This window comes from Drosophila virilis, chromosome X, assembly GCF_030788295.1.
Source record: "Drosophila virilis strain 15010-1051.87 chromosome X, Dvir_AGI_RSII-ME, whole genome shotgun sequence".
In the NCBI taxonomy this organism is placed as follows: Eukaryota; Metazoa; Arthropoda; class Insecta; order Diptera; family Drosophilidae; genus Drosophila; species Drosophila virilis.
The window spans coordinates 13799723-13822500 of record NC_091543.1 but is presented as its reverse complement, the minus strand read 5'-3'; the positions used below and the strand labels follow the sequence as shown (position 1 = coordinate 13822500).

Here is a 22778-nt window from a genome sequence, read left to right as displayed (position 1 = left end):
AACGACCCCGGGGGCCAGACCGGTCGTTCGACTAACCGTCCGTTCGCCAGTAACTGCAGGTGGTACGACATCCGTTAAAAAAAAAAACTGCTTCTGGGTTCAAATTGGGGTTTTGTTGCACTCCAAAAAAAAAAAAGAAAAAAGAATTGCGCTATTTCGCACTGAAATATCCGAATTTCTTCTCTGTTCTCTTATCATACGTGGTCTAATATGCTTTTCTTAAGGAAAGCCTTTTCTTCTCTGAAACTTAAATACTTTTTATACTAATTGAAAATGGGTTAAGAGGTTACAATAGGTTTTTTTCCCCAGAGTCTAATATCCTTTTCAATAGACAAATAATTTAGAAATTAGAAATTTTATTTTTTAACTTAATTTCCGATAAATTGAAAAAATTCTCTAATACCTAGAAATTAGTTTTCCGGAATGGTAAAAAAAAAAATAAACATGAACGTATGAGGCAAATAAGTTTTACCTCTACAATTTTTTGTTATGTATATTTCAAATATTTGTTATTTTATTAATTTTTTATTATGGCCTGAATATATTTTTCTGAGTGTACGATTGGGTGGGCTTTTTGTAGCTGGCATATTGAAATTATGTGTGCAGCCGTGTTTTTTGGGTTTTGCCATTTGCATTAGGGCCGGCTTAGTTTGGGCCGCGAATCCCAGGGCTCTCGAGACATTCTCTTGACCAGGGTCTGTCCACTGTCAATCCCCGCCCCATTCCGCTTGTCCCCATGCAGCCATCCATTTAGCCATCCATCCATATGTCAGGGCAGTCAATCACAACTTGGGCTGTGCTGCCTTGCCACATTTCCTGATTTACGCAGGTAGCATTCGAGTTGACTCCATTTGTGGCGTTGTTTGTATTGTTGTGGGCAAACTCTCACACACACACGCACACACACACACACATCTGATGTGGGGTTGTTGTGAATGGATGCGAGTGCATTAGACGATGGCCCAAACGAAATCCCCTTTCGATAATAATGTGTTTGGCATAGGCAAAGTTATTGCGTGCTTGGTCAACAGAAATGATTGGATAGACCGAATTTAGCATGAGATGGAAATCGATTCGATTATCGCATATATATGAAAAGTTGGGTATGGATGTGTGTGCCACTTCGAAGATGACACCGAAATTAGCTTAGATAGATACATACTTAGATAGATAAAGTTAATTTATATATATATCGGTATTATCGGTATGGGATCTATGCCTTACACATTTCGTGACAAAATTATAATACCCTCGACAAGGGTGCAGAAAGTATTTGAAAGGGTTTCATTGGAAGATTTATGAAAATGTAATCCAGCCCCAGAAAATTTATTAGCGCACAAAAAAATCTATCGAAATAAGAGCATGAAGAAATCAAGTAAAAGCTTTATTGTTTTTGATTTGAAGAATATTAAAAGCTGCTTAACTTTGTTTCCTTGGGCATTTAATTGAGTGAGTTAAAAGATTTTTACTAGGTTTGGCAATCTTAATTTGGCAACATTATTCCTGATCAAAATGCATGTAAATAAGGCACCCTAAAATATCCTATATGGACATAGGTTAAAGTTTCCCAAGCCCATAACTTGTATTTTAATATTCCATCGATCCAAGAAGAGATAGAAACTGCTTAGATGGATTCGAGTTTGCTAAGAGTTAGAGGACTTTTGTGAGAGATTTTACATAAGTAGAATAACCAGAATTGAGGCTTTATTTTAAGGTAGACTGTGTTAGGATAGGTTAAAAGCTTTGAGCTGAGGCACAGATGGGCTGGGATGTTTTGAGTTTTTACCAAATAGTCAATTAAATAAAGAATTAAGAATGAAACAATTCGAATTTGGTGGTACAATTTATTGTTGAATGGATATAATTTGGATAGATAGGCGAGATTAAATTTCGCTTTCGAGTTTGTTTCAGACTTTAAAACTTGTAAAAGACCATTAAAACTGAACAGCTTAACGCTTGGCTGGATATTCAAGTGTGTTCGGTTGTTTGATAAACCATTTGATATGCATTTAATTGGAGCTCACAACTGGCAAATCGATGCGTATTGTTCTTGCTAACCCCAAACCTCTCAACTGTCCTCCTGCCTTGAAGTCGAAACAGGTGAACCAGGTAAAACGAACGTAATGGACTTCAATGTGGGGCTCCAGTTGTTTCTCTAAGAAAAACAACAAAGGAAATCGCCAACTTGCATTTATCGCTACATATCACAGTTATGGGGGAAGGGGAAATGGGGAGTTGGGGAAGGGACACAGAAACAAAGGCCTCAGAAAGGGATGTGTGGGGTGGTTCCTTCTCCTGACATGGCCAGACTTTCCTGCCAAGCACTTGTCTTTGGGCTCAGCTTGACGCTGGCCGACCAACTCTCTGTGAGAGAGGGGTATTCTCAATGGGGAGTGGGGAATAAGAGAAGGGGGGCTCGGGGGTTAGGAGCTGCTTCTGTCGGCAAGGCACAAAACAATATGTGATGATATGATGCGTGTGCCTTGCGTGTGCGTGTGTGCATGTATGTGTGTGTTTCAGGTTGTTTTTGGAGCGCGACGGACGCGTCGCGTTGTTGTTTTGACAACATGCGACCAAGACTCCAAACCCACCTCCCCATCCCTCCCCTTGCCAACCAAGCGCACACAAAAGAAATTTCAAGCGTCGCATATGTGTGGGGCAATAGGTGGGACTGGGCGGTGTGAGGGCAAGAATATTTAACAGGAAGAAACCAATAAAACCTAATGATATGAAAAAATGCAATTTTCTGAAACTCAAGCAACACACACAAGCACACACACGTACAAGAAACACAACAAATACAACAAAACGTAGAATATGGGGCCACGTTTACACGGAGTAGGATGGCAGCAAATTGCAGCTAAAATCGCAGCAACATTATCATGACTAAGTTGCTGTTGCAGCAGGGGAAACAATAGCAGCAACAACTGCAGCTGAAAAGCAAACAGCAACAACAGCATGAGCGGTAACAGCAGCAGCAGCGCCCACCAGTGAAGCAGCGACTATTGCAGCATTAGCAGGTGGAACAACAGCAACAACACAAGCAGCAGCAGCAACTGCTACAACAGTAACAGTAGCATCTACAGCAGCAATAGCAGTAGCTACGTCAACAGCAGCAACAGCAGTAGCAATGGCAACATCAGCAACAACAACAGCAATAGGAGCAGCAACAGCCACAGCAGCAGCAGCAGCAACAGCAGCAACATTCCAGATGCATTCGACTAGGCATTTGCAGCAGCAACAATATCAGCAACAACAGCAATATAAGTAGCAACAATCTCACGATCAACAACATTAACAGCAAGAAATAAGGAGAGAGGGAGCAATGTCTGAAATATTAGCAATTGTAGGCGTAAATGCAACAGCAACAACAACAGCAACAAATTGCAATGCATGCTGTTAACAACAGCAGCAACAGCAACAGGAGCAACAGCAACAGCAATGCCTGAAATTAAAGCAATTGTAGGCGTAAATGGAACAACAACAGCAACAGTGGCAGCTAAAATCTCGCGCTAAGCAGTCAACAGCAGCGGCAACAGTAACATTAACAGCAGCAACATTTAGAGCAGCAACAGTTGGTGCAGTCGAGTGCTGCTGTTAGCATAGAGAAAATTCTGAAAATTTTCCAAATGTTGCAGCGAGATGAAGAGGAGAGCTTTCCAATATTCCATCTGAGCAGATGCTGCGGATAGTCGTTGAATTTGCAACTGCTGCTGCTTCATCGTGTAAACATTGCGTTGCGTTTGATTTTCCGCTTCAAAAAATCAGAAACATCAGAGCCGTCTTGGCCAAAGATGATGATGATGATGAAGATAGAGATGATGAAGATGGCCATGTCTTTGGCGCTTCTTGTGTTTTGCCTCGGTGACATGTTGTTCTCTGTTGTCGCTGCCGCTGCTGCTGCTGTTGCTGCTTCTTCTTGCCCGCGTAAGTTGTCATATGTGAAGTTTTGCGCGTTGCTGAATTTTTATATTACGTGCACAGCAACAACAACAACAACAACAGCAGCAGCAACAAAAAGCAAAGCAAATATGGAGAAAAAATAAAAATACACGAACTTGGCTTCAAAAAGAAAACGACAAGGATGGCAACAGCAGCTGAAGCGAGTGAGAAGCAGACAAAAAAGAACGTGGGAAACGTAACGAAATGAAATGAAAGACAACAACAACAGCAACAACAACAACAACAATAACAGCAACAACAACAACAACAACAACAACAACAACAACAACAACAACAACAACAATACAAACATGGCACCCAACACTTGTTTCATGTCCGTCCCCAGCCGCTTCTCGTTTGTGCTGCGCCTGGCAACGTCCACTGCACGTCCTTTGGCCAGGCAGAGGCTTGCCGATAGGGGGGTGGGTGGGTGGCGTGGGGGGGGTTGGTCTTTGAGTTTGAGGATGACACGCCAGGCAGCTAGGCAGAGAGGCAGCCATTGCCGTTGCATATGACAATGTATTACCGCTAAACGGAGGGCGAACCGTGCCCAAACGAACTCAAACAACGTCACTCCCCCCCCTCCCCGCATCCCCTCGTCACCTCCTCCCCTGCTGTCCATCGTAGTCAGTTCACAAGACACAGGCGCAACGCATGTAAGCAATTTTGCAAAGTACTTAGTCAGCATCTTTTTAACCCTTACCACACAGCACACAACAAGAGCAAGAGCAAGAGCCAGAGCCCAGCCCCCGCCGCCCCTGCCCTGTTGCCTTTGAAGGTGGCCGCGGGGTGACCGTTCGTCAGCAGCGCCCACGCATGGCGCTGCGCAGATACCGAGGGTAATGTTATGTCCTGTCACTGGCTACAGTCAAACGATAAGCCAGACGGCAAACGGCGAACGGCAGCAAAGGCAGCCCAACTAACCCCCAACCCCATCCAATATAAAAAAAAAAAAAATACCCCCCCATAGCCACCGCCCCTGCTTAGTGACTGTTTCTACACTACAAGTCGCAGGCCGAGCAATTTTAAAACATTTTTTAACACTGCGTTTCGGTTGACTTCGTCTTTCCTTCCGATTCTTCTTGCTTTTTTTTTCTTAACACATATTAAGCCGCAAAAATATTGCCGGGTACGTCGCAGCAGGCAAAATAAAAACAAGAACAAAAACAGTAGTTATGCTCGTGTTAACGAATATTGTATACCCTGCAAGTCTTGCAGGCCAAAACTCTAATTTATTTTCTACTCTAAACTGAACATCGAACCCAAAAACAGACAAACCAAAATTCATTTCAAGACTTGAGCCAGTATATGTGAAATGTAAATTTTTGATCAGTCCTACCCAAATAGGTATCCAAAATAAATAAGGGTTTTTCAATATATGGGAATCAGTTTAGGACAAGCAATGAAATACAAAAATATATTTCTGGCAAAAACTTCTATTTGTTATAGCAATTGGATTTGCATGACAACAATATAGATGTGTGTGTGTATATATATATGAAATCGTGTATATACTTCCGTTCTTTATTTCGAAACAGAATCGTACTCTCGTCAGGAGCGCTCGACTAGGAAAGAGACGAACAGACAGTCATATATGCCCAGCTTATTGACCTGATCCAGAATATATATGGGTCTTAAGGGCCAGCCTGTTAAATCCGCACGAAACTAACATGCCCATTTTCAATGGGCACAGGGTATTTAAATATATACATATCTAGAAATAGAATTTGCAAAACCATGCCGGAAGGTTTTGGGGCTGGGGCTAGTGAGAAGGAAGAAAAAAATGGCAGTGGCCTTCTAATTCACTCGATAGCCATTCATTGGAAATTCTTGATTGATGCTCTGCCCTTGTCTGCAGCGCGTTGATAAGCTGGCAAAGACTGTGCGGACCGCCCGCCCATACCGCCCACCCCCCACCGCCAACTGCCTACCCCCGAAGCCAGCTCAGTCCGTAGCACATTTTTACAACTGCTGCGTTGTCAGTTAGTTTTTCAATTTTTCATTTTACATATTTCAGGGATTAGATGAGGACAACAACAACAACTAGAAACGGGCATTTCCCAGCTACATGTCTGCAGGTTGAGGGCGCAGGGGCAAAAGTGAAATGTGGTTATCGGAAGTGCAATAAATATATTCATATGAACCCGACTTTGACACACACTCATTTTTCTACGCCAGCTCGGCTGTCCTTTTTGTACGGAGCTCTGCGTACTCGGGATTCACTTAGTAGTCTCAGAGACTTCCAGGAAGTATGTGATAAACTAGAAGATACATCACATTCAGTTCTTAGATATTACAAGGTAACCTAACTTTTGGTATCCTGTTATAGTACTTGCCTAAGCTTAATAATTGTGTGGTCGGGCGTGCTTGGCTGGCAGATACCCTTTACCTAGCGCAAGCTATGAACTGTGTTGCTTCCTCTCATAGTTCCACATTACAGAAAATGTGTTCTTGATTAGCTTCGGTGTTTATAGTCCGATCTCTATTCAATTTTTAATAATATATTTTGAATGTCTAATACAAGAGCTCTCAAAGTCTTCGATGCTGACCAAGAATAGATGTATATACCTTCGAAGATGCCTTCTAAATAAATTTGCCAAAAACCATAAAACTCCTTGACTCATTTATTTGAAAAATTTAGTTGCCAGGGTTTAAAAAGAAGAAAACTGTTCAGTGTCTATTGTCGATGAAAAGTTATTTATTTAATTAAAGCAGTTTTTTACCGCGAAAATATCTGCGCTCGATGTTTTTTAAAAATGTGCGCAGGAAGTTCTTACTTGAGCTCAACATTATTACCGGGCATGCTGAGAACTCCACAATCGAACGTACAGCTAGACACAGAAATGGTTTTCCTTCTTAGACCTAGACTGTTAACTTTTCAAATTCCAATCAAAAGCCGTGATTGACGTCCGTTAAAAATTTAATAGAATCGTCTGGGCAAATGATTATACTTATGATCATAAGAACATTAGAATGAATATAAACGTATAAATATATATATATATATATATATATATATATATATTAATATATCTCAGATAAAGCATGTTTATTGCTTGCGTTTGCATCGATCATCCAATTCCTTAAAATACTTAACCGCAATGTCCCGAGCGGAGTGCGGTTTCCTTGAATCGGTTATCGCGATAGATCGTGGATTTCCATTTTTGATTCCAGTTCTGTTATTACTTTTATTCATATTGTTATTATTGTTATTATTGTTATTGGTATTATTAATATTCGTTTGTGTCGTCTTGCGTTCGTTGGTCGGCTCCGTTTTATATGGGAAATCGCTGGTGAATAGCTCCTTCTTGGCCTTTTTGGCCCGCATTCCTCTGGAGGCGATGGAATTTATTGATCGAGCATCAAACTTAATCGGCCTGACGGGCTTGCTGCCGAATTCAGATACCGTATGAATCGATTCATCGGATGACTTCGACGTTCCAAGGCCACGCATGCTCTTGCGTATCTCCCTGTGGCGATCGAGTACCTCGCATACCTTGTCCTCGATCAGCTGGTCCAGTTTGTCCAGTTTGAGGTTGCGCAGCTTCTGCTCCAGCAGCACATTCACCGTATTGTTGATCGTCTCGTACATGTCCTTGACCTCCATAAGGCTCGACTGTTGAGACTTTTTATCCGGGCGCAGCATCTCCAAGGCATCCTCGGTGATAAGCGCGAACCGCAACTTTGGAAATCTTTTAGCACTGTTTGCCATGGCTGAAAACTAGTTCAATTATATTTCCAAATAGGTGCAATTATGAAAAACAGAAGTCTATGAAAATACAATTTGGAAAACTAGTAAAAAGTGAACTTAAAATTTAAAAGAATTTTTTTTTTTTTTTTTTGTTTTTGCCCTGAAAAATTTGTGTTCTTATTCGATAAACAAAAACTATTGTTCTGAGAGTCCAAAAATAACTGATGTTACGGAGTGGCTGACCCAGTCGAAAGGTTTCTCATGGCCTACTCCAAGCGGTTGTCAAAAAGAGCTGAAGCACTGCCCCGAACTCTCATTCTTCTCCCCCGCCTCTCTCTCTCTCTCTCTCTCTCTCTGTCTCTCTCTCTCTCTCTCTCTCTCTCTCTCTCTCTCTCTCTCTCTCTCTCTCTCTCTTGCTCTGATTGCCTTTGACTCGAGCACTTCCTTTGGGTCTATTGTTTTGGTGACATGTGACAGGCCGTACTTCCCAATATTGGCACGCAGCGCATTGTCCTCAGACTTTTGAGTCGGGGCTGGATAAAAACAATGCTCAAAGCGTGGGGTGAGACCAGTCGCAGAGGGAGGAATGTGGTAAAGCGGCAGTTCCAGAAGTTCGCTTCAAAATCATGTCCGATGACAACTAACAAAAGCTCTTCGAACAAGTCACGTTTTCTGCGCTCAATTAATAAAAACAAGCAGCATTAGGCAATCCAAATACACCGAAGTGTGTACACACTTTGCGAAAGAATTATTTTCTTAAATTATTTATATGCATTATATATATATTATACACGAATTTTATATAAAGACCTCAAGTTTCGAGCTCATATCTCATACTCAATACCATTTGCACACAAATAATATCCAAAATGACAGAATTGAAACTTTCAAAACTAAAATTAATATGTTTATCAAACTATATTCAAAGAAGCAAAAAGGTCAAGAATGAAATCTTGCAGCAATTGGTATTGTTCCGTGCTATGTACAGGTTTTTTTCCCTCGAGATCTTTCGAATTTAAAAATGATTCTTGAGAAATAAAAAAGCTTAAATATCGTTCATTATTGTATTGTAAAAAGGTATTTTCCTCTAAAACAATCTACTATTTATCAAGACTATTCTCTTTATATATTTTTTTTTAACAGTATATCATTAAAGAACTCAAAAAATACTCTTAAAACATGCCAAGTAATTAAAATTCAAGCCTGGAAAGTAAACATATTACTTTGAGAATTCTTAAAGAACATTATAAATATAACATTTACTCACATATGTCATAGTCTTTAGTCTGAAAGATGAACTGAAGAAAACTATACGTAAATCTATTTTAAAAAAATCTAGAAAAAAACTGGTGTAGAAATAGATGAAACAGAGTATTTGAATATACAAAACTTCTTTTCTGTGTTGTTGGTTTTTATATTTTTATATTATTTTGTACTTATATTGTTGACCCTTAAGCGATCTTTGCCCTGGTGTTAACTTATATTTAAGTTTTCTTTCGTAACGCCCAACTTACCCAGAATGTTTCAAAATATGTAGTAATGTGATCTAATTACATGGCCAAGTGCTTAGCTTAATGAAAAGGCAAAGTTCCCGACATAGTTGTCCTGTCCTTAGCACTGTCTTGAATGGATAACCCGCTCGAGTCTTGGGCTCTGACATGCTCACCTTTACTTTTGGCACTGCTTTTGTCACTGGTTCTGCGGCTGGCTGTGCCCCTTGAGTGGAACTTGCATTTTCATTTCCATTTCCTATGTGCGGTGACATTTCGGGGTTATTGTTTGCGATCTCCGGGTCGCCCTTGGTCGCGTCTTTTGACGACTTGTCACAGGCACTTCAGGAAGCCAGGCAGCGATCGCAGCGTAAGACGGCGGCGGCGAGGCCTTCCAGAGCGAAACCTCAGCGACCCATGCCCAACCCCAAAAGAGTCCAAATGCGAAAAAAATCAAAAACAAAAAAAAATAAAATGAATAATGATAATTTCCATTGACGCAATTATTAACGTTGTGTGCGTGTGTGTGTATGTGTGTGTGCCTGTGTATGTGTTGTGGCTGTTACCTGGCAGGGGATCGGCATATGCATTGCGTTTACGGGATTAACTCGATTTACGAAAGGGTTACGCATGCATCCAGCGAACGTCCCAATAACAAAATATGCCAAAGTGTTTAATGTGCAGTACCCGTTCCCATTTCCATTTCCATTTCCAGTTCCCATTTCCAAAATTTGAGTCAATGCCAGGTAGTCGCCAGGTCTCTGTCCTGGTTGGGCATGTGAATAATGCGCAATGAGCGTGCACAAAAGCCGAGCTCCTTTGCCTGCCTAATTCGCGACGTCGAGAGGGCACCGAGCACCGAGCACCGAGCACCGACGAAGGGGGTAGCCGAAGTGCTTACAAATTACGCTAAAAGTGAATTAACCCCGGCGCACAGCGACATCTCCCATCTCCCATCTCCCGGCCCGACCATAGGCAAATGTGTGCTGTCACGATCGCGGAGCAAAGACCAAATTTCTCGAGCACATATGCCGCAGAGATCGAACGTCTGTCGGCCCAACGGGCTGTGTGTATGCGCATATGTGTGTGTGTGTGTGTGTGCGTGTGCGTGTGTGTGCTCTCTCTAATCAGGACTTGTCAATTATCAGTCGCATACGCTGCCTTATCGATTGGACCCATCTCTGGTCTGCGCTTTTCGCAGCTACTCCTCGAGAGCGTTTTACGGTCGAACAGCTCCGATAATCTTGATCGGACGATCCGATCAAGTCAAGTGGCCGCCACAAAGTACCATCAATTAGCCAATTTGGCATTGTTTGCTTCAGGCTTTTTCTCGACTGCGCCTTTTGCTGTCGATCAGTGGCCGAGATATGGCCTTGACAAAGGTTTTCATTTTAAGCAAATGGCGCCCAACGTGAGTCGACCATAGAAAGTGCGCAAAAGTGTTTGATTGGAAATCGTCGATAGTTTTTGGTATCTATACTGATAATGGTTAAGACCTTGTCATTTCTTTTAGACATCTCTCTCGCCTTGCATAATATTAATGTTAATAGTAATAATTCTTCAGCATAACTCGACAGTTCTAATAGCCAGATGCATCAAACGTGGTATATAGGCGACAACAGATTAAATTTTAGTTTTTGAATATATTTCTTAGATTGGCCCAAAAATGGCAAACATATATTTTATATTGCATAGAAGTCTGCGCTTTGGTATAGCGCCATATTTAGGCTCTGAAATATCATATAGATCAGACTCTGAACAACAGAGTTAAAAAGAATGTATATCCCAGTCAGAGTCTGGGGTAAATAAAAGAGAAGCACAGGTGCTGCTTGTGCTTGTATGTGTATGTATGTATATGAGATAGCTAGACTGTTTGCAAGTACAGCTTGTTGCAGGTTATCTTCTAGCAAAACCTTCCCAACTAGAGCACTCGAAACTCGAATTGAAGATTAGCGATTGAGTTCTTTGTTATCTGAGATGAAAACCAGATCAGACAGACTTCTGCTATGAGTATAACGAGGTGTTTTTTCCACCTATAATTGCTCTATAAAATAATTATCGAAGTAAAACTAGAAAGTACTGGATAACTGAGCTATGTCAACTGTGGCTAAGTGTCACAAATTAAAGATTTTCGTTTACTCGCAGGCTTGTCAAGGTGATTCAACAGCTGTAAAACCTTTTTTATTTCTTTAAAAGGGGACGCACATACATGCTGATTATGGGCAATTTATACAGTGTTCAATTGGCAAAGTTGCAGAAAGTTTTCAAGGGGCGCTGCTTGGGAAAGGCAGGCGGAAAAACTTGCTGTCAAAGGCCATTCGAGAAATTCAATTGTATTCCTTTGGTCTGGGTATTTGTTTAATAATATGGCGAATGTGTTTTGTCTGTCTGTTTGTGTGTTTGATATCGGAGCGCAACATTTATAAATGTAATTGTATAAATGGGCTGCTTATGCCCACACCCCCGCCCGCTCAAGAAAAGGGACTGTAAAGTGTACGGTGTGGGTTGGCACAGAGGTCGAGACTTGGGCTTGGGCTTGGGCATGGGCTTTTGCCCATAGGGTTGCAAGAAATGGCCGTTCGTTCGGCTGCCCGGTCTGCGCTGTCCGTTAGCCATTAGGGGTGGACTGCGGATTCGGATACGATTCGAATCGCAATAAAAATATGGCCAGACCCGGGCTGTGCAAGCGAGACAACTGCGATGCGACAACAGGCAAACAACAAATGTGTACAATTTGAAAGCACTTCAAACGGTCGGCCCACAGTCACGCAGGCGACGACTCCCACCACCACCAGGCAGGAGCACCACTGCCACCACTTTGCCCGCCGCCACCACCAACATCATCTGTGGCAACTCTTCGCCGCGTCGCAAGTCCGGCAGCCACTTCAGGACCTTTACTCCAGTGCCGTCCATCAGCAAGCGCTAACGAGCTGGCTGCCAGCTCAGACTCGATGGGCACAATCGCGTCGAGGACAACGGCCGGGTGTGAGGGTGGTTAGCTGCCCATTTGCCAACAGCTCAGCTATTGTCCCGGCCACTGTCCGATTTCTCGCTCCAAACAAAAGGGTCAATGCGTACAGCAGAGCTTTTTGGTCTGTGCGGAATCTGTCCTGATCTGGTCTGGTCTCTGGCTGTACACGTTCAACCCCTCGGACAGATTGACTTTTCGCTTGCTCTCTCCTTCCCTCTCTCTCTCTCTCTCTCTCTATCTCTCTCAGATGCTTGGTCCTTGTCCGTGTTTGTTTGTATATGTCCACTACGCAATTCCCATTACCCACCCCGCCAGGTGGCCATTTTGAATTTGGCCAGTGCCCAAGTTACACCTTCCGTGGCTTCACAATTGATTTTAATAACCGCGTTCAGCCATTTGACCAGGTTCAGCTGTCGTTTGCCTTGAATACATGCTTTCGGCGTGTATCAGCCATGGGTCTCAGAATGCAAATATTGTGCACAGATACTTTGCATTGAAATCATTCGCTATTTTCGTTTTTTCGCAAGTTTCCAACTTAACTGTGGATCCATTGTAGTCGCAACTTTGTGCGAGACTTGTGCGCTTGCAAAGTACATCATACTTAAATGATTTTCCATATAAGCTCATTTCGCAATTGCAGCATAGTTACCTTTCAGTTATTTCTCGACGCGTGGCATCGTGTAAAGTCTTTCAGCTGACATTTTATTGAGAGTCTGCACAATATTTACCACAACAAGACTTTTACAAGCGCCATGGCAAGACCTGTTCAAGGGAACCAGCTAAAAAATAGTTTTCAATTTAATTGTGAGTGTGCGAAACCCACTTTACTAGCTCTGCTCTGCTCTGGTCTGCTCTGGAGTAATCCGCTTAAGGAGTACCTGCTGCAAGCTCCATTAACACGCATTATAAATCGATTTCTTGTTGCAAGCTCTACTTGAGCCATTGGAATATGTTTCTTAAAGGAATGCTTAGCTAGATCCTATAAAGAAATTATGACTCGTTTCTTATTTTGATAAGACTTTATATGAGGAGTATCAAAACTCGAGAAGTATTCTAATATATACTTCAATCTTCTTTATTTTCACGTCTGCTCCTGCTCCTGCAAGAGCATTTAATCTTCGGCGCTTTGTAGTTGGATTAGTTGCGTGTAATAAGGATGGATGCCATCGCATGGATGGCCATCTATCAATTGTGTATTTATCGCCAAGGCGAAAGGTCAACTCCATCTGACAAGTCCACACATCTTGCTTACTGTCAGTGCCTGGCACTAAATCCAAAAATTAGCTACTCATGCCCGCAGATCCGGCTTTACCTGCATCCGTTCGTCTGGCCACATACATGTGTAGCTCTAATAAGCCGCCTTAAGCCGGTGTCCAAGTGCCTCCTCGTCCACCCCGTCTACCGTCCAGCGTTAACAGTATTGCCCGTCTAGCGTGCCACGCCCAAACCCATTACACGCCCCAATTGCTGGCACACATGCTGCTCCATATGTGCATGCGACTATATGCTCTCTACAGCCTATGCTCAATCCGGACAATCCTCCTGCGCCTGCCACTCGCCCCCGCCATTGTCCTCGTCCCTGTGGCTCAGCCAACCCCTTTGGCGTATTAAGACAAAAGGTTAAATTTAAATTTGAAACGCAAATGGAGATGGGACATCACGTCCACATTCACGTACGTACTTCTCCGTGAACCGTTCTCTTGGATGCGTGTGCGCGCCTTGGTCATACATTGCAATGTGGCTGGCCGAAAGCCTGCCCCCCTCCACCCTCCTCTGATCCAATGCCCTCTCTTAAAGTGCGCCTCCAAGCATATTGTTGGCTCGGAATTGGATTGTTAGGCGTAAGGTGTAGCAGATGGTGTGGATTTTCTATGTGTGTGTGTGCGTGTGCCTTGGTTGTTGAGGAGCGTCCGTGTAAAGCAAGGGTTTAGCCCGTAACCCGAGCGATGCGGACTCAATTCTAGTCCAGGGTGGTTGCTCTCTCTCTGTGTGTATGTGTGTGTGTGTGTGTGTGTGTGGCAGGAATAATAGAAACTGCTGCAAAGGCCAGAGACGTGGCCAGGAGGAGCTATACGTATGCTAATGGACATTCGAGATTTTGGTTTTGGTATTTTAAGCAGCTCAGAGCCGCTCAGTTCGCTTCAGTTTAGCAGGCGGGCTAGCAAGGGCAGGTGGCAGGTGGAGCAGAGCCTGGAAAGCTGATAAGTACGTTTGATGCCGCCTCTCGAATGCTACGTATGCCTGACTGGCTGGCTGGCTGGTTGGCTGGCTGACTGACTGACTGACTGGGCCATGGCCATAGCTTCGATAGCTTGGGTAAGCTGAAGCTGCGAGGAAAGGGGAAGAGTGGTGAGAGGGGCGGGGGCTGGGGGTAAAGGCCATGATACTCATTTTGTGATTGTGTGATGATGGATGGGACATGTGCCGTGGGGACTTTTGCAGCAGCTTAGATGCTTCAAATGCCGATAGCTGTCGAAAGGCCGAGCCGCAGCTTGAAGGAGCGGGACGTGGACCTTAGGCCAGTTGCAATCCTTGTCCTTGTGCTATTGAGCGTATGCGAAGCCCAGGACCTGGTCGTTCGCTCAACTGTGTCGGGCAAAAGGATTCGAGCGATTTAGCATTCGAAATAAGTTTGCCCGTTGTCCTGTGCCCTCATATCCTGTGTGTTGTGTGTGTGTGTGTGTGGGTCCGTTGTCTGCTTTGTTTGTTTGCGCACTATTCATACCTGATACCCACGACCATTAAATTCATAAAATATGCATGTGTATAAACATAATTCCGGGGCATGCGAGTAAATACTTTTGTCAAGATTTGACCATGATTGAGTGTTTGCACAGCCTTTCCTCCCACACCCCCCCCTACACCCCTTTCCATCATTCGTGATATCTAACTGGCCATAATTTATACGGTCGATTGGTTTACACACTTTCCGGATTAGTTACGGGGCAGCGACTACTCGACCCATTTCCAATAGGTCAATGTTCAGTTGTCAAACTTGATCAAAAGTTCCTTTGTCAAGCTAAGATTGGCACTGGGCACACATACATATATATTCGTATATATATACACTATATTTACATTAGGCCCTCAGCTATTGGAATATGTAAATACTGCATGTGCGCCAATATATTCGACTGGGTAATAAAAAAATTCTAGGCTCCTTGGGAAGTAATTTGCGCCTGTTGTACACATTTGAATCCTTTCATTTAAATTTTAAATGCAAATCCTGGTTTATATTTAATAGCCCATACGTTCGTAACAATGTCGAGAATTTTAAGAGCGAGCTCTATGTTCTGAAAAAAATGTCTTATATCAATTTTCCACGGTAGGGAACTGAATGAAAACAGTTATATCTAAAACTTTAAGCATAAAACCTGCCACTGGCAAGGCCGAGGAGTATAATTGTATATATATTAGCAGGTATGTTCGTATTTATGCACGTATGTATGTATGTAATTATGTATGTATGTATGTATGCATGCATATATGTATGTATGCATGCATATATGTATGTATGCATGTATGTATGTATGTATGTATGCATGTATGTGTGTGTGTGTGTGTGTGTGTGTGTGTCTGTGTGAGTGTGCATATGAACATATTCCACCAATTCCCTTCTACGCGATTCTCATGAATTTAAGTTAGTCTCAAAGGCTTCACTTCAATTAGAGAAGGCGGTGGCTTCAACTATGGGTGAGACGGCGGCTGTAATATTAGAGGAGACTGCCGTCCTTATAGTGGAAGAAGTGGCTGATTATTATAGGAGGATGAGTCGGCGGCAGCTTTAACTATGGAGGTCTCGTGAATAATGTAGGAGGAGACGGCCGCTTCAACTAAGGTGGAGGGACATCTTCAAATATAGAGGAGACTGTGGCTTAAACTAAGAAAGAGCAAAAGGCAGTCTTAGTTTTGGAGGCAGTGACAAAAAATGGAGGAGACGGCCGCTTAAACAATGGAGAAGGCGGAAACTTGACTAAAGAAAGAGTCTATAGAAGAAACTGGTATCTATGTCTTATATTTAAAATAAAAGCATCAATAAGTACAACCATACGTAGTCTTGTTTGTTTGTATAAATTTAAACATGTGCGCATGTTGAGCTGAGTTTAAAATGCAGAAGAAACCATATTCATAAATTTTTCTCTACTTTGCGATTCTCACGAATTTAAGTAAGATTTAGCTAACAAACAGCGTTTGAAAGCTACTAAACATTATCTCTGATTTTCTGTTCTTTCAGTGTTTATATAAAATGTCATCTACCGTGTAATGATAGATGACGATAAAGGAATCGTACGGATGAATTGACAGGTAATAATATAATTAAAATATATATATTTATCTCTATTTGTATATCTTAAAGCTTTAGATATATCTATCTATAAAAAAATAAATAAACGCCTTTTATTTTTTTTACTTAAGTACATTGCACTTACATGCATTTTTATATCTGGCTATCCAAGTGACATGTTTTTCGTTTGACTCTTTAACTTGTCATTTGACCTTGAAGTTGCCTTTGAAGGCCAACCAATTTGCTTACATAAATGCATTTAAGTTACGCACATCCTTCGGCTCAACGAGCAACACCTGATCTGTCTGTCAAACGTGATGTTAAATATTTAATATGCCAGCGTTGCCACTTGGTTTGGAATACGGCAACACCCAACCATTAAAAAGGTACGAGGATTAGCAGCAGCAAAATAAACCAGAGTGCAGCATATCAAAATTTAACGTCTTGTCATCTTGCATGACTTTGAGTATACTAAAAAATATACTCGGTTTTCCAAGAGATTTTTTATAGGGTATTGAGCAGCAGGTTGAATACTTTCTATTTACTATCTGAATAATATATTTCAGGGTATTCAAGTAGATTTCTAAACTGTTTGCATTGCGACAAGCTGCTCTGAGTGCACTTGCAATGGACTTAAGTTAAGCATCGATGTACTAAACACATACACACACACTTGCACGGAACGAGTACTCATAAATGGGATGACACCACCCACTCGGGTGTGCGAATGGATGTACTGCGAGGGGCGCACTCATTAAAAATAAACGTTAACATTTTGCAGACAATTTCAACCTAATTGGCCCACATCGAGCTGTTGCCAGGGCAGCCAATTTTCTGTGGTGGGACGCCTGGAAAAAGGGGCGTGGAGGGGCGCGAAGGCAGTTGGATGGAGAGGGGGTATCAAATATGAAAATAAGAAGAAGCAAATAATTAATAACAAATAGCTAAAGCGAAAGCTGTGAGAGTTAGAGCGTTAGACAGAGAGACAGAGAAAGCGCGAGAGAAAGTGTGTAAGATAGAGAGAGAGAGAGAGAGAGAGAGAGAGAGAGAGAGAGAGAGAAAGAGAGAGAGAGAGAGAGAGATAAAAAAGAACAATATAGCTGTGTCATTTCTTATTTTTGAGTGCTATTATTAAGCATTTGAAATATCATACCATGATGCGGGACATGTGTGTGAATGCTTATGAATATGAATATGAATATGAGTGTGTGTGTGTGTGCGTGTGCTGTGTGTGTTTCTGTTGCCGCGCTATCCATTAGCTTATATTAAAATCATTTTTTGCAGACTGAATGGCTGCTGTAAAGCCCAGGACCATGCCACGCAAAACCACGCCCCAGACCCGCTGTCGACAGACAGACACAGCCAACAATCACGCACACTCACCCACACACTCACCACTCACACACTCACACTCACACACTCATACACTAACAAACAGACAGTCACTGGACGGAGGCACGAGATGAATGGGCCGGGCACAAATGTACCGAGTTGGTCGCATTGTTTAATGAAAGTTCTTTCCAAAAACTTTTGCAAGCCGCTTACGGGAATGTGGACTCAGCTCTCGAATGAGTCTATGAGTATGTGTGTGTGTATGTGTGTATGGGTGTGGGTGTGTGCCCGTCCTGGGACGTTGGCCGCACGTATGCAAATGTGGCTTTGGCTCTAGCATGTGCAGATGGGCGCGTCTCCAAGCGCTCGCTTCGATGGGGAGCGGGGCAGGCAGCAGGGCGATGCGACGTGTGGTGTCAGACGGCAGTTGACAGCATGTTTATTTGTTTTCCTCTGCTTACAAGCAGAGCGCAGCCCGGCTACACCACCTACTCTCCTCCCAATCCCCTCCCTATCCAGCCCACACCCACCCCATACCCACCCGTCATCCGTCACCCACTCAATCCCATATGCCCTCACATAGCCACTGTCAATCTGATCGTCCAACTTGGGGGCCACATTTCGTATTTCTTACGTCTCGTTTTGGGGCCAGTCGATTATGAGCCTGTGCTGTCCAGGGTGTGAATGTGAATAGGTAAATTCATTCACATTTATTCGCATTGATAAACGAAAATTATTATATAAGAATATTTTATTGCATGGTATTCATATGCGTGTGAATAAACACACTCATTTAATAAACACTCATAAATAATTTAACTGAGTATTCGCATGTGTACACGTGAATAGAATGCGTCTATATTAATTAATTTAGAGTAATGTTAACACTTGAATATTCAGAAACATTCTTTCAGTTATGTTTGAATAGTCCAACTGTGAGTATATTGAATGCACTCATATAAGTTTAGATAGCTATAAACCTAGTTAAGTGAATAACATATAGCTGCAGGTAAGTCCTCCAAATAAACTCAATAATATATATAAATACTTTGTATGTCATTCACATTCGTTGTGACCCATTCGTATTATGAATACCCTCGTTAATGCTTACATATATATTCTATATTCACTTGATCACTTGTATGTGAGTATTGCGAATACACTCACACGCATTTATATTTGAATCGCATTGCTACGGAGGCTAGGGCTTAGACTGTAATAGGCGAATGTATATGAATTGTATGAATACACTCACAGTGTATTCTCTTGCTTAGTATAGATTCCGCACTCGATACATGCACACGAGAAGACACTCACATGTCCACATTTCTGTCCACCCGTCCACTCGCTTGTCCGCCATATGTCCGATTGTGGACATGCGCGATATTGCACTCACAGTTATACACACACACAGACACACACACACACACACACTCACACACACACTCACACACACTTTGGTTGTGTGTGTTCTGCTTTTATCCTTTTGCTGGATACGTCCGTCCATTTGCCCATCGCCCATCTATTCTCATCTGGATGTGGATATTGTACATATGTGAATGTGAACTCGATGTGTGTGAGTGTGTGTGAGTGTGTGTGTGTATTCTTTGTTGTTGTTGTTGTTGTCGCTGTAGAGGACTTTTGGTCCATTTAACATGTCTCATAATAATTGTGATTGGGGTTTATTTCGCATTCATTTGAATATGAATTAGCATCGTTTCGCATTTGGATGTCCAAAATGGGCCACAAGCCAGCCCAGTGGGTGGGTGGATGGGTAGCTGGTAATACAGGGTGGTGCTAGATAGTTTCTGGGGCTGTTGCTGGCGGGGCGGGGAGGGGCAACGACAAAAGGACGGCATTGCTGAATGGATGAATAGACCAGAATTTTGCCAATTTAGCAAAAAGGGAAACGTTGCGATTGTATCTGCCAGTGGACCACACACACACACACACACACGCGCGCACACACACATAGACACATATTTCCTTAAGGATCTAAAGCAGCTGCCCACGTGAGTCAAGCGTTAGCCAAGGACTATCCGTCCGTTCATCCGTCCGTCCGTCCAACTGGGTGGTTGACTCTCATAAAGACGTAAAAAACTATGCAACATTTTTAACTGTCAGTTTTGTGCAGTCACCAGAAGTTGCTCGCCTGCTGTGTGTGTGCATGTGTGTGTGCGAGTGTTGGTGTGTGATTGTGTGTGTTTGTGTGTGTGTGTGTGTCTGTCTACAGGATGCGCAGCACACCGGGAACCATACTCGCTCCACGCTCGTCTGACGCTCGTTTGGGGAATTCGCTCTTATTAATTAGTGCAAAACGGCCCTTGGGGGCCACACAGGACCTCAGCCGGGCTTTCTGCGGGCTTTTGATTAAAGAGTTAAAATGATTGCCGAGTGGTCAACTGTACACGGCAGCTGCGTAGTATTCACGGCTAACCACCCATTTGTGGAGAGTTGGGAACTGCTTCTTGAGAAATGGCTTATTCGCTTTCAAGTCAATTGATTTTCACTGTAAATTGGCTATTTTTATGTGTGGAACACAAAATAAAAGAATGAAAACCATGTTTTGTCTTTTTGCTTAACATTTAAAGTTTATTTATTCGCTGAATCCATTGAAAATGGGTAAATTGGGTATAATGTGTTTGTGCAAATTTAAGTAAGAGATGAAAAGGAAGCACCTTCGACCTCATAAAGTATATATATTCTTCAGCATCAATAACCGAGTCGATCTCGGCATGTCCGTCCGTCTGTCTCAAGGATTTCAGAACTTATAAAAGCTGGAGACTTAAAAATTGGAAAGTAGGTCCTCTTAGTGCCCATGCGAGTTGGGTCCGATAATCGATAGCTTGGACCGTTTCCTAGCAATCAATAAGAATCGATATCGAAATTCGTTATTTTATCTGATTATTTGTTTATTGCAAAGTTTTCAAAAGAATTAATTATTAATCACATATCTAAAATTAAAAAAAAGATTGAAAAAATATATATTTTTAAATAAATAAACATTACCTCGAAGCCAACAAACAGCTTTAATTGGAATTCTGTCTGTATATAGAATATATATATATGTATTATTTATGCTGTGTAAACACACCATCAACTTTTTCATATATTTAATATTGTGATTAATAAGTAATATGATTAATAAATACTATCTTTTATTTATATTGTCTTTACCATATAGTAAATGGAACTGAAAATTCGGAGGCTGTAAAAATTTGTTTTCCTTCATTTCTCACCCTGTCAAAATATGATCTGTTGTTGTTTCTTCCATTATTATTTTTCATATTCTAAGCAAACAATGCTATTTTTATTGACTCGAGTTTGCTATTGTTTGGCTTGACAGTTGACCCCTGCACTAGTTCGATACCCCAATCGGGCTTTCCATACCCATTCCCATTGCCATTTTCAGCTCTAATTGCTGCTGTTTTTGTTTTTCTTTGCTGTGGTAAACGCCTAGCAAACTATTTTTTTGTTAAATTGCCCATCGCCCACTGTCAGGATGCGCCAGGATTCGACACGAAGCGCATAAATTGTGTCAGAAATGCAGTTGTGTGCGTGCGAGGACAACGGGATATCAATCCGCAGAAACATGCCCTTTCACACCGCGTTATCAGCGCCCCTCAGCGTCCCGCCAAAGGTCCTGCTGTCACTCTCGTCATTGCCAGCACACTAGATAATAAATAAAATTAGAGCAGCGCCTCTGCTGTCCATTACGCGCGTCCTATCAGATACGCCTGGTGTGCAAATGTATCTGTAGCCGTTGCTGTATCTGTATCTGTATCTGTATCTGTATTTGTAGCTGTTGCCGTATCTATGGCTGTGTATGGGTTGTGTAATATTGATTAAATTGGTGAAACTCTTTTTGCTTCTTCTTCATACTTTTTAAAATTACTGTAAAATTTCGCACACTCACCCAGTGGTAGCTGCCTCATCCTGCTGCCGTTGTCCGTGTCCGTTTCACCCTTTTGCCATTATCCGTTCGATAGCTGCTGCTGCTGCTAATAATATTGACACAAAGGATACTCTTTGGTCCTGCACTTCATACAAAAGGTATGAAAAAGAGGATGAAATACAACAACAGCAGCAACAGCAGCAGCAATGGCTTTGATCGGTGAAGTCAATTGTAACACATCGAATTGTTCGCATTGATAGATTTTGATTTATTTGCAGTTATTTATAGGCCTTCAACTGGCACCAGCCAGTTGTGTGTGTGTGTGTATGTGTGTGTATGTGTGTGTAGTCGATGACTCGACGCCTCATTGAGTGACGGCCGATGCGGCAATGGGACTAACTTTACCTACTTCACAGCGACATTAGATTATCCGTTCTTATCCTCGATTTTTGGTTTTTACCCTTTTAGTTGCCTGCCACAGCAAAAGATTCGCACACAGACGCCAAAACAAACACACGCACGCACACATGCGTATACATATGCACACATGCAGACCGGCATGTAAAAGGACACAAGAACTTGCCACGTGATGCACATGGCCTACATGACATTGCATCTGCTTAAAAGTATCTGCATGCCACACACAGCCTCTGGCATGGAAGAAACGTACAAATCAATCTGAGCCTGTTCCGGATTTTGATTTCGATAGCATTTAGTTCCGATCAAAGCAAAAGTACAAAAATCAAAACTCGGGTTGCGCTTAGGTGTGCAGACGCAACGTATTCGCAGTTGCCGAAAAAGATTTCAATATTTCAAAAATTAGCTGTCTAGTACGGTGATTACCCAGTTTATAGTCCGTGCAGTCGGTAAAGAATATTACCATTTGTGTTGCATTTAAGTTGTTTTCTGATTATTGCTTGAAGAGCTGCAGTTGCATTCCTGCACTAATTGCACGAATGCGGCAAAGTATCTGTGAGATACATTTGTCAGTTGTTGCCACAGTTGCTGCTGCTGCTTTTTGCGCTGCTGCGTCATCCTCTTTGCAGCGACAGTCCGATTGTCCAACTGTCCGAATGTCTGTGGCCGCCAACCACAGCCCATGGCCATAGGGTGGTTCAGATAACTCCACAAGCTCCAGCCATATGTGTGTGTGTGTGTGTGTGTGTGCGTGA

The 22778-nt window shown here is 42.4% G+C and overlaps 1 protein-coding gene and 1 long non-coding RNA gene across 2 annotated transcripts in view; one reads left to right on the top strand and one right to left on the bottom strand.

The window, feature by feature from the left end:
* LOC116651992 (uncharacterized) overlaps nt 1-16468 on the top strand; it is a 25614-nt gene extending 9146 nt beyond the window's left edge. The window contains exon 3 of the long non-coding RNA XR_004304991.2: nt 16329-16468. This is a non-coding gene — a long non-coding RNA (uncharacterized lncRNA). The remainder of the gene's footprint in view (nt 1-16328) is intronic.
* LOC6636096 (probable basic-leucine zipper transcription factor G) lies at nt 6619-7795 on the bottom strand. Its single transcript, XM_002059549.4, has one exon. The coding sequence runs from the start codon at nt 7652-7654 to the stop codon at nt 6992-6994; it is 663 nt and encodes a 220-aa protein (XP_002059585.1). The 5' UTR covers nt 7655-7795; the 3' UTR covers nt 6619-6991.
* Nucleotides 16469-22778: the final 6310 nt, after the last annotated feature.

Excerpts from the sequence above, each read along its gene's own strand:
- LOC6636096 (XM_002059549.4), bottom strand. The coding sequence starts at position 7,654 with ATGGCAAACAGTGCTAAAAGATTTCCAAAGTTGCGGTTCGCGCTTATC.